The following is a 12,528-nucleotide window of genomic DNA, read 5'->3' on the forward strand; positions in this document are numbered from 1 at the left end:
GGGGAGGGATCGCAACTATCTTCGGGGGGTGGCAGGGAACGAGATGATCGGCCGATGTATATGCGTACATACATGTTACGCGTATTAGGCTGTATTCGCAAATGTAGGTTCTAGAAGAAATTCAGAATTCTCTTCAACAATCTTGTGTTTTACAATCTTGAATAACATTAAGGGGGATTGTTCCACATTTTCCTTTGTTTTCTTGCAGCGTTGGCGAGAAGAGTGTTTTGTCCTGTTTTTCGAGTATACGTGTGTCGATGTAAAATTGTTTCATTCGAGGGTCGGCGCAGAGTGGAGGCTTTCCCAGTCCTGCGTGTCGCCTTTTGTCTTAACCCTTTCTAGCTAGGGTATTAAGAGAGATGTTCAGGCGACGATTTGGTGGAGTGTCTCGCGTGTCTTTTCATTAGGACGATGGATGTCTGGGTAATGACTAACAACTGCGGGTCAGAGTAAGACGAGATGTTAGGAGGCAAGGTACACACAGGGTGTCCCGGCAACGGTAGTGAAACCGGGAAAAGGTTAGTGATTCTACGTGAAAAACTGAATAAAAAATGAAGAATAAAATTTTTTCGTTCGAAGCTTCGTTGTGGAGAAAACCGACTTTGAATATTCACTGAATGCGCTGGTGCGTCCATCTTGGCAGAGTTAAGTGCGCGCGCACTCGGTGCATATTCGAAGTCGATTTTCTCGACAAACGAAGCTTCGAATGAAAAAATTTTATTCTACATTTTTTATTCAGTTTTTCGCGTAGAATCACTCCCTTCCCGGTTTTACTACCGTTGCTGGGACACCTTGTTTATTATCTACAGAAAAGCACTCACCGATCGCGACACATCCAACTTGTAAAAACACAGACACACGATCAATTGCAGTAACCTACATGGGTTGAGTTAGGTAATGAAATATCCGAGGCCAATATCCAAAATAAAATTTTCTTTTACCTTTTATTTATATAAAAGTTATCAAAGAGTTAATCATAGATGTGTACTTACCTAGCCCAACAATACGTCAAGTGACTATTCAGTGGATGAAGAAATAAGAACAATATCACCTCAAGAAAACGAAATAAACTGAAATACGAAAAAATTAATTGTACGTATACATATTAAACGAAAAATAATAAAGTCGAGTGACAAGTAAAAAATTTAAAATCGAATAATCGTCCGAGAATAAAAAATTCCAAACTTTACCTAACCTCCAAAAGATGCTCCCAAACACAATCGCTCGTGAAACAGCGCCGTAGCCTGAAAACAGGTTCCGCGCGTCCGAAAAATTGTCAGCCACCCGGGTGGTCCCGGAGAGATCACTAAACCGTGAAGACACCGCGACGATCGAACTCGGAAAGCCTGGAAAGTATCGAAACCGTGGACACGTTTGCCCGATTTCGTTCCGCTGCCGACGGGTAGAGACCGAAGCTGGAATGGAAGCGCTGAACGAGCGATGGAAGGCGTGACGAACGTACGACACGGTACACGAGCGTAAAAGGTACACGGGTTTCCGCGAAATTGGACATCGACGCGGAGCGTAATAGTGCAGAGGCTCGCGGCACGGATAGCTCAAGTTACCGGCCGCTAACGATCCCGAATGATAGCGGTACGCTCCGCTTATTACGCCGTTAGCCGACCGTTTTTACGCGTAAAATGGAGATTACACGGTGTCCGGGCACGATCACGATCGATCAAGCCGTCGCCGCGTATCCGTTTCTGGAAACACGCCGCGCAACACGGTCCGCCTGGTCGAGGGCGATCCACCGCGGAAAATGGCGTTCCTGACGAAATAAAACTGCCTCGGACGGTCCGAGCCGTCGATCGGTCGATTAAGTCGTTACGCCGCGTTTGACGATCGAATGGACAGACTCCGGTTGCTCGTTAATCCTCTTACCGCAGAACAAACTCCGTCGGTGTAAACGATTAAAGCGATGACGCGAGTAGAGAGCAAACCAGCCGGCACGGAGGAACGGAGACGCGTGGAATAGCGGCTGGACTACAGCGACGACAGCGCCGCCGTTGCCTTCCGTGTTCCCTAATAAAACGGCGGAGAGCGAGCGTGCGGGAATAAATAAAGCTGCGACCGGCTGTTCGCTTCCACGTTTCGCCGAATTAACCGTAATAACCCATGCATTTAGCCGCGACATTCAAAACTTGTGCACGAAATACCATCGGCGTTTCGCCGTCCCCACTCTACCGCCGCGTTACCCCCACCCCGCGCGCCCGACTCCGACCCCCACCGCCCGGCCATCGCCACCGGCGGAACTCCATCCGTCCTGCCGCGCCGCATATCATTACCATGCAAATACGTTTGGCGTGCGGCAAAGCCCGTGTAAAATCGCCCCACCCCTTCTCCTCGTACCGCGCCTCCTCGTCACCCGCCACTGTCCTTCTCCCACCCTCGCAGCGCACTCTTACGCTCCTTCCCACTCCCACGCGCTGTCCACTGCCGTTCACACTTCGCACCAGCTACCCAGTCACATATGCAAAACGTGCCACTATTATAATAACATTACGCCGATGAACCTTCCATTGAATATGCGCTTCGCGAGCGTGGATTGCATCGCTAATTATCTACCGGGTGGCGTGATTCGCACGGGGCTTCGACGGTCGCGATTTCCGAGGTAGTTTTAACACGCCGCGTTTCTATGCGAGGCTCCTTTCTTTTCTCACCAACGGCGCTGTCTTCGCCCAACGGTTCTCTATCGTCTGTCCCTCTCTCTCCGTCTACTTCTTTCGGCTCGTACCAGTCGCGGCGCGTTCACCGCGATTCGTTTCCCGTGAAAATTGCGTGTGGAACGGAAGAACGAATCGGCGTGGATGGCGACGCGTATGCGGTTGCGTTTTTTTTTTTCTCTCTCTCTTTTTTCCCATCGACGGAACGGTGTCGTAATTTTCGCGACACGATACACCGGCGTTGTGACTAAATATTGTTGACGCCACGTCGCGTGCTCGGTCTCTGTTGCGCGCTCGGTCGACCTCTCTCTCTATCCACATCGGCCGCCGTTGACACGTTTATGGGCACGGAAGCTCCGGGGACCAGGGCCGCGTGACGGTCCTTGTTTTATATTTTCGGTGACGGCTGCCAGCACGCGTTCGTTAGTCCGTTTGGCCGCTTTCGAATGTTTGCGGCGCGAAGTGGTCTCGCCGCGCGTTCATCGGTTTTTATATTACAACCGTGGCGAGATAATATTTGCCCGCGATTTTTGTTTCATACCTACCTTTCCAGGACGATAACCCCGCGCTGCGGATATGAGGTTATTTTTTCCATCGAAACTCTATTCCTCGCCGCTCTTTTTTTTTCTCTCAATCTCCGATGACGAATTTTTTTTCTTTTTTTTTCGGTAAATATTTTTTTTTTTATTCTTCCTCCCTTTTTTTCGCATTTTTATTTTTCGATGATGGTTCATATTTACAAATTTTAGTTTCGCGCGTGTGTACGTGTCCGCGTGTACGTGTGTATGTGTGTGATTTTTTTTCCTTTTTCTGTTTTTCCTTATTACTCGCTTTCCGTCTCACTTTTAGGGGACGTAGAAAAATATCATGGTATACTTAAAGACTGACGTATGTGTATATATATATATATATATGTATAATATATATATACATATAATATGTATATGTATATACAAAATGTACAGAGGAAACGCGATACGCATGCCAGCGTTTGCTTCTAATCAACGCGCGCACCGGCCAACAAGATGTCGGCCGCGCGCCCCAGCCAACAAGATGGCGGCTGCGCGCCCCGGCCAACAAAATGGTGGCCGCGCGCCCAACGAGCGGAACGAACTCGCCCGGTGTCCCGTCACGGACAGAAGAAGAACGTTCGTTTGTCGCGTAAATATTTATCGGTTCGCGACGGGAACGATGATGTCCGGACGGGAAAACGAAACGATTGCATCCTCCGTGGTCGGTGTCATGAATTTTTAAGTCTCTTTTTCGCCGGTCTCGACGAGTCTCTGTCCGATCTCGGCCGAGATCGGCTAGCTTCTACGGCTCGCCGGTTCGTTCGGCTCGTTCGCTTTCTTGCACGGACCCTTTCATCACCAAGAGTAACAACAACAACAATAACAAGAACAACGGCAACAAACGTCTCTCGTAATATCGTATAAGAATTATGTACACCCACGCTGAGGAGAGAGCCCACCAGGTCGGATGAATACGTTCGGTCGTGGTGTTCGGTCGTTGCGGTTTCGTCGTTCAGTACATGACCTCGTAGACGGTCGCCTTCTTGTCACCTGAACCGGTAACGATGTACCTGTCGTCCGCTGATATATCGCAGCTCAGCACGGATGACGATTCCTTCGACTGAAAGCAGCACAAGACATATCCGTGAGGCAACTGGGTCTCACCGATGGAACCGCGGAAAAAACATGGCGACGAGAAGATTTATGTCACGATTCTCGCTATTTTTCTTTCAATTTTCCTTTCCCACTCTTTCTTTTTTGTGCAACGTTAAGTCTATGCGAATATAACTAGCTAATTGGAATTGTTAATCTTCCTTTTTACGACAGGTGTCTATTTGTCATGCTATCGACGCTGCGTAACGATAAAGGAGGCTTCTCTGAAGAAAAGACCGCGATATTTTTGATATTTCGAAGTACGGAGAAATTGGCCAAGCGTGTCAATAATGTGTACCATCAGGATTATTCGAATTCTACTGATTTTGAGATCAAATTAATATCTCGAAATTAGAAATTTCAAAAGTACCCTTATCCAATTTCTTCGTCTTCGTTACCGGAAACAGAGACGAATAATAAATCACAATCGTCACCACCGTGATGACGCCAATGGATGCAAATAGACGATACCAAAAAGAGAAAGAATTGATATGAAAATTCTAGGATATTCGAACCGCGAGAAGCAAGAGGCAAGTTGAAAAAGAAGCGACTGGATTGCAGCGTCATTTGGAACAAAGTTCTTCTCCGTTCGCGGTGATCGGCGTTGCACAAACAGTGGCCGATTACGGAGTATTACCCAGAAAGTTAAACCCTCTAACGACTCTCCTGACGATACACTTAAATCACGAGTAATTACCCGCTATTCAAATACAGCCATAAAAGAGGCAGAAGAAAGCGGAGGCCTCGGCTGGAAATGGCGAATAGCCTTACCTGGAATATCGACGCCCCGTAAGGCGTGCGCCACGCGAGAGACGAACCACTTGCCGCAGGACGCGAATCTCAACGACAGCACGCAAGACTCGTGCAGGTGTAGCTGATACTTGTCCGGATTGGAAGCGTGCAACACCTCGACGTTCGAGTTCTCCATGCCCACGGCCAGCCATTCTCCCGTGGGACAGTAGCCGAGCGAGAATATCTGCGAGGTGAACTCGTGATGCTTCAGCTGCCTGCCCTCTCTCAGATCCCACGAGCGCACCGTGTTGTCCAGCCCGCCGGTCCACAGCTTCGACCCGTCCGCGGAGATGTCGATGCACGAGGCACCATCCGTGTGACCTTGGAACTGTCTCACCAGCGACTGATTCTGAAGATCCCAGACAGCGATGCTGCCGTCGCTGCAGCAGCTGAAGCAGACCTTCGAGTCCGGCGAGATCGCCAGAGCGTAACAGGCGGGGGCGGCAGAGATTAATTCGGCCTTGATCCTCGGCGTCGGACTGGCCAGATCCCAGATACTCAGCCGACTAGCCTCGCCGCCGACTATCAGCGTCCTGCCATCCGGTAGCAGTTTCACCGACCTGGACATGTCATGCATACGTTCCGTTATAGCCTGGGTTACGCGGTACAACTAGTTTAGTTTGTTTTGGACCATGCTCGCTCGTTTTTTGGCAGAGATCGCCTATCAGGACACGAAAGTTTGGACTCGGGATGACAGGTCTGACTTCGGTTTAGACGAGTTCGAAGCGTATACTTCTCACGTGCTAAGGGTCTTTTCACCTTGGGTCGGCTTGTTAGCTCTCGTGTTTAATTTGGCTCGTGACATTGGCAGTCGGGGGAGTTTGAACTTGGGAAGACAGGTCTGACTTTAGCTTTGACGATTGGAAGCGTGTGTGCTTCTTGGATTGGACTGTTAGCGATGCTGTGGGTTAAACTGTTAGCTCCTAGGTCTGTGTCAGGGCTAGCACTTCTGTTTTATTTAGCGCGTGACATGGTACACTGAAAGTGAGGAGTTTGGACTCGAGATGACAGAAGCTAGACTTTAGCTTTGATCATTGGCCTAGCTCTGATCGTGTGCTTGCGTCGTTCTATTGTCCTATCCCATTTGTAGGTGCGTCTAGCTAATGACGGGAATCCCTGTGACTTATCTTCGCGATTGCAAAGAAGGTGGAGCTATCTACGCAGTGGTCAAGCAGACCATTCCTTTCGTGAGCAAACTACCGAGCTGTGCAGAGTGTATAGCCTCATTCGTCATTCTGGCTGCTGTTTGCGCTTATTGTCTCCTGTTTATCCGTTAATCCGACGTTTACTAGCTAGTAAGTCTTTTTCATGCGGATTGGGGATTATCCGGGACCGATCGAGTTTGCGAGCGTGAACGGGATATAACGCAGCGTGGTGTAATGGAGAAGCAACTTCCTGCGCGAATAAGGCATCGAGTTGAAGGTATTGACAAGTCGAATGACTAGTTATCTTGTGCACTCCGTTAAGGTGTAGCTAAGCAAACGAGTTTATCGATATGAAATGGGAGATTAGTCATGATCATCAACGCGATGCTGCGAAACAGGATACTAAATATTCTAAATCCTGATTAAATACACTAAGGTGGATGTTTGAACGCTTGTTCGCAGTTTAAACAGATATACTCCTCGATCTCCGTCGAGGTGAATCGAGTTTATGACACGGATCCTGATTAGAAGTGTGCTTGACAGCTAGTGGGTCGAGATTTCTCTACTACGGTCAGCCGTTTCGGATAGAAGAATCCACGAATTACGATATGGATGTAGAAAGTGTTCCTGTGTGCCTGTGAGCAATGTGAATGGTGAGGATCCGGTGTCTGAGTACTCAACAGCGATAGACATGTCGCGGACACGTGGCATAACACACGAGCAATTCGTGGACATGGGGACTGCTGTCCCTTGGGTCTAGTTAATCACCCAATTATCAAGGTGGGCGGGAGAGAAGCGCCATCTAAGCTCTCAGACGTCCATCCATTCGTTAGACCTATCACCGCCTACTTTTGGCAGCTCGATACGAACCGACGCGGCTGAAACGTTAAACAACTATATCCTACGTTTCTGAAATACCATACAAGTCGACATGGTTGAAACACTGACGTCTATTGAGTCATTAGACCTGTGCTACATTTCTGAATTTTGAATTTGGCAGAAATCGCAGGATTAAAGAGATATTCAGGTTGACAGATGTCTGAGTGTCATGTCTCGATTAGATCTACTGTATCGTCCATTTTTTGAAGTTTGGTATGGATCGATGTGATCGGAATACTGACGTCTATTGAATTATTAGACCTATCGTCACCTATTTTCCGAGTTTTCATCTAAATTGACAGTATATTGACAGTACACTGCCTATTATTCGGAATTTTACACAGATCGACGGAATCCAGGTTCTGAGACACCAATTACCAACTCGTCGCATCTCTCATTAGCTATTTCCCCAAATTTCGTACAACTCTTATACAACCAGGACAGTACCCTTTGACACCTAACTGACAGTTTAGTAATCTTACCGCATTCTTTTGCCAACTTATTGTGAAAAATTTGACAGGATCCGATATTATCCAGGTTCTGAGACACGTCTCACTCCAATTCTTTATCCTAACCTAACCTCACCACCCGTAATCCACTATAAATACCCAAATCCTTCATCTAACTTCTGAAATAACGATCCAAACTCCTCGACAGACCCGATATGTCGATGGATTCACGAAACCACGAACGTTCTCTACGACCAGGACACTACATCCCAGACATCCACGAATTCGTCCACCTGCTGCGTTCCGGAATTGCCGCGGTTTCGCGCGATTACGCGCAGTTTTAAAAAACGGCAATGATTTCGGCGCGGTCGGGCGTGCCGGCACGGCCGTGATTAGCAACCGTGACCGATGGCTCATAAAGTAGCTTTTAATGCAGAAGAGGGTGGCATGCATTACCGGGCGAAATGTATTAAATTTGCCGGTGGCTCGCGTTCAAAAAACGCGGCTGGCTTCAATTACCGCACGTATCGTGGGCATTAACAGTCATACGGTCTGCGATATTATACCCGCGCGTATCCGCGCTAAAACGTGCCATCCAGCGCGAAATGTATCGCGAAAACGTCGAACCGAACCGTTTGTTCTACACAACCGACACTTCGCCGCGATTTTTCGACGCTACGTGCGCCGAATGCACACCCGCCGCTCATTATGCCGCGTCTCGCTCGCTCCTCGCTCGCATCCTTCACGCGTTCTCTCTTCTTTTTTTTTCATTTTTTCATTTTTTCCCCTCTTTTCTCGCGTTTCCATGGGCGCGTCGTTTCGCTCGGATCGTTCGATTCCCGGCGACGGTTGCTTGCATAATTCCGTTCGTGACTCGACGGATGTTATCGGAACTGTGTGTTTTCGCATGGTATTTGGCAAGATTAATGGCGCCGATGTAGAAATGTAATTGTTTTCCTGCAGGATATTATACGTTTCGATGGCAATCGTCGGCATTTATTGCCAGGTTTCGTCGAATGTTAACCCTTCCGACCTAACTGTCTCGAATTCTTTTGTGTGCATGTGCGTGCGTGTGTGTGTGTGTGTGTGTGTGTGAGAAAGAGTGCGCGCGCGCGTGTCGAGAATTTGGGAGTGTCAGGACCAGCAGTGGATTTTAGCTTCGAGAATTTTTCGCGGTGTGTGTGTGTGTGTGTGTGTGTGTGTGTGTGTTTGACGAGAATTTGAGAGTATCGGGACCAATGGTGAATTTTGGCTTCGAGAGACCTATCCCTACGCGAATTTTTAGTCATTTTTATTCGCTTTTGCTCATTTCCACTGATTACCGTGCTGTCCGCTTAAATGACCACGGATGTGGTCTAAATAGGTAGAGTGGGAAATTTTATATCTCTCGTATTCCTCTGTATTCTTTTTCGAAACATTTTTTCGCGACTCCCTTTTCCCCAAAGTAAATTATTCGCGATCTCCAATTTCCAAAAAATAATTATTCGCGATCCCTATTTTGCAAAAAAAAAAAAAATTATTCGCGATTCACATTTTGCAAAAAAAAAAAAAAAATTATTCGCGATCCTCTATCTTCGAAAAGGAAAAAAAAGAAAGAAAAAGAAATATTTGGGGTTAACTATATTCTCGAAAGTTCTCAAAGTAATCATGTAGGCTAAGTTAGGTAGGGTCAGTGTTGAACGCTCGAACAAGCGAGTATCCAACCGATCTCCGCGCGCAGAAAACGATCAAACAGTCCGAAAAATCGAGGAAACAAATGGAAGAAACAAGAGCATGTGTATAAAATTAAGAAAAAGGAGAAGAAAAGAAGAAAAATACAGGATGAGAAGGGTGGAAGGTTGGCACTGACCTGATGTAGTTATCCGGCTGCAGACAGTCGAGCTGGGACACGGACTTGGTGCTTCCCGTGCCGCCCTGGCCTATGTCCCAGACCTTGACGCATCCCTTGCCGCCGGTGTACACATATTTGGTCGGATTGGAGATCGTGACAGCGCACACGACCTCCCCGTGGCTGAGGGTATTAATTTGCCGCGCATGACGCGGTATCCCTTGTCCGCTGAGCGCGTCCGGTGGGAAGGGCACCGGCTGCATCTGGCCCTCGCTCAACACGTGGAAGCTGTACGCGCTGAAACATCGAGAAAAATGCGACTCGTGCGGTGAACACGCGTCTGCCAAACCGGCCGTTCCGGCACGCTCGCGAGCCCGGCCATCCGCGTCCGACAACCGTCGGCCGACCAACCAACCTAGGGAGAAGTTAATCGACATACTGGAGGATTTCGGTCCTCGCTCCTGCCATTTTGTTCCTCTTTTTTTTCTTCCCATTTTTCCTTTTTCTTTTTTTTTTTTTCTTTTTTTTCGGGAGTATTTTTTGATGTTTCGGTTTTATTCGTGTTTCCTTTCTTTTGGGGGGTTTTGGTAGGTTCGCGAGTAATTTCGAACAGCGAATGAGAAACGTAACGAACGATTGGGAAGGACACTATCCTGAGCGTTTTCGAACTAGAACTGTGACAAATGAGAAACTACTATGCATCGACAAAAATTGCGATCTTAATTTTCTTTCCTCTCTGAGAGCTTAGTACGTGTACTCGAAATGGAACTCGAATAATCGCGATATACAAGGAAAGCCATAATTCGCTTTACCGGGCGTATACCTACAACTTCGAGTGTATTTCTCGATTACACTGGCAAAATTAAATTTGCATACGTTAAGGCCTATAATTATTTGCATATTATTTATACTCTGTAGTATATTATACTAATACTATATATACTATATTACAATATTATACTAATACTATATATACTATTTTATAAAACTATATCTATATTGCAATATTATACTATACTACATCATACCAAATTATACTCTACATTATACTAAATTATATTTGCATATAACCGAGGGAACGAAGAATACTTCTACAGGGTGTCCATTTTATCTGAACTCCATGAAACATTTTAAAAACAATGAAAAATATAAAACAAAATATTATTACCAATTGTATAATATATATATATTGCATATATTTACACTGTAAATAGTAAGTAACACAGTAAATATATATTATATAATTAGTCCCAATATTTTTTAAAATATTTTTCATTGTTTTTAAAATGTTTCATCGAATGCAGATAAAATGGACAACTTACTATATACATATATATTATATAATTGGTCCTAATATTTTTTTTTATATATTTCATTGTTTTTAAAATGTTTCACATATAAATATATATATACACACATATATTATTATAACACCTATGTCTGCCTAATTTGAATAGGAAATTTTCAATTGGCCGATTTAACTTTCACGTTGGCTTGGTGGAGGAAATCGTCACTGGCGTTCGGAAACATCGATTTCCACGGATTTACCTAGAGATTTTACAGAACCGTTGCACGTGTACATTAGCGCAATTCATAAATAGACGCTGGTTACGTGCACACGACATTCCGTGTTCTATCAGTCTTTATCTTCGGCATTAATCTCTCGCGGCACTGACATCTGCTTCGGGATAAAAAAATATCGATAACGCGTCGCGTTTTAACCGTCAGTGGCTACAATAAACAATAGGATCGGCGAATTTTCATAGTAAACAGGAGCGTAGATAACGAGCCCTGCTGGCCAGACCGGGTATCGAGCAACGTTAACAGAAAACCGTGTTATATCGACCTTCCATCTTTCGTTCCAATTGCTAAACGTATATTTTTACTGCTTACCGGGAATCACCATCGTCGTGCAAATTTTTCGCTTTTTTCCATTTTTTCCCCCTTCCTTTATTTACGCACGATACCGCCAGGAAAATATTCCCAGTTTATGCAAACAGAAATTTTTATTCTTTCGCAACGCAAAATTATTATTGGCGGTTAATTAAGAGATTAAAGAATAAAAATTATTCCGGACTAGAAAATATTTTTTTTTTTTTTAATTTACTTTTGATATGTAACAAAAATATTCGCACTTTATGCAAATGGAAATTTTTATTCTTTCGCAACGCAAAATTATTATTGGCGGTTAATTAAGAGATTAAAGAATAAAAATTATTCCGGACTAGAAAATATTTTTTTTTTTTTTAATTTACTTTTGATATGTAACAAAAATATTCGCACTTTATGCAAATGGAAATTTTTATTCTTTCGCAACGCAAAATTATTATTGGCGGTTAATTAAGAGATTAAAGAATAAAAATTATTCCGGACTCGAAAATATTTTTATTTTCCTTTTTTTTTTTTTTTTTTTTTTTATTTTTTTTTTTTTTTAATTTACTTTTGATATGTAACAAAAATATTCGCAGTTTACATAAATAGGAATTTTTATTCTGCCGTGATGCAAAATTATTATCGACGGACAATTAAGAGATTAAAAAATAAAAATTACACCGAACTCGAAAATATTTCGATGTGTTTCTTTCTTTTTAAATTTACATTCGATATGTAACAAAATTATTCGAAATTTATGCAAATAGGAATTTTTATTTTTTTGCAATGAAATATTATTATCGACAATTAATTAAGAGACTGAAAAATAAAAATTACACCGGACACGAAAATATTTTTATCTCCATATATTATCCGTTTCCGCGACGCGAGTATTTTTGCTTAATTTTATTTTTCGATTACTATTACGGATTATTATTTTCCGAATTTATAAATATTCCAATTTCCGCGCATAATTAATTTTTATCACGAGTACCTTCACGATTTTTTCTTAATCTTCCTGCTTTTTATTTATCAATTATTATTTTTGCACGACTGTAATATATAATTTTCATTGTTTTTTAAATGTTTCACCAAGTGCGGATAAAATGGACACCCATATTATATTTCTACAGGGTGTCCATTTTATTTGCACTCGGTGAAACATTTTAAAAACAATGAAAAATATTTAATCAAATATTGGGACCAATTATATAATATATATATATATATATATAT

The 12,528-nt window shown here is 44.1% G+C and overlaps 1 protein-coding gene across 1 annotated transcript in view; it reads right to left on the bottom strand.

Annotated features, from left to right (window-relative positions):
* Positions 1-3,420: 3,420 nt before the first annotated feature.
* LOC108545401 (protein groucho-1) overlaps positions 3,421-12,528 on the bottom strand; it is a 102,578-nt gene continuing 93,470 nt past the window's right edge. Inside the window, 4 exon segments of the mRNA XM_017896981.1 lie at positions 3,421-4,295; positions 5,099-5,135; positions 5,137-5,679; positions 9,442-9,717. Of these exon segments, the coding sequence (XP_017752470.1) occupies positions 4,188-4,295; positions 5,099-5,135; positions 5,137-5,679; positions 9,442-9,717 (964 nt within the window). The 3' untranslated portion in view covers positions 3,421-4,187.

Source organism: Eufriesea mexicana, unplaced genomic scaffold (assembly GCF_001483705.2).
Source record: "Eufriesea mexicana isolate 0111107269 unplaced genomic scaffold, ASM148370v2 scaffold437, whole genome shotgun sequence".
In the NCBI taxonomy this organism is placed as follows: domain Eukaryota; kingdom Metazoa; phylum Arthropoda; class Insecta; order Hymenoptera; family Apidae; genus Eufriesea; species Eufriesea mexicana.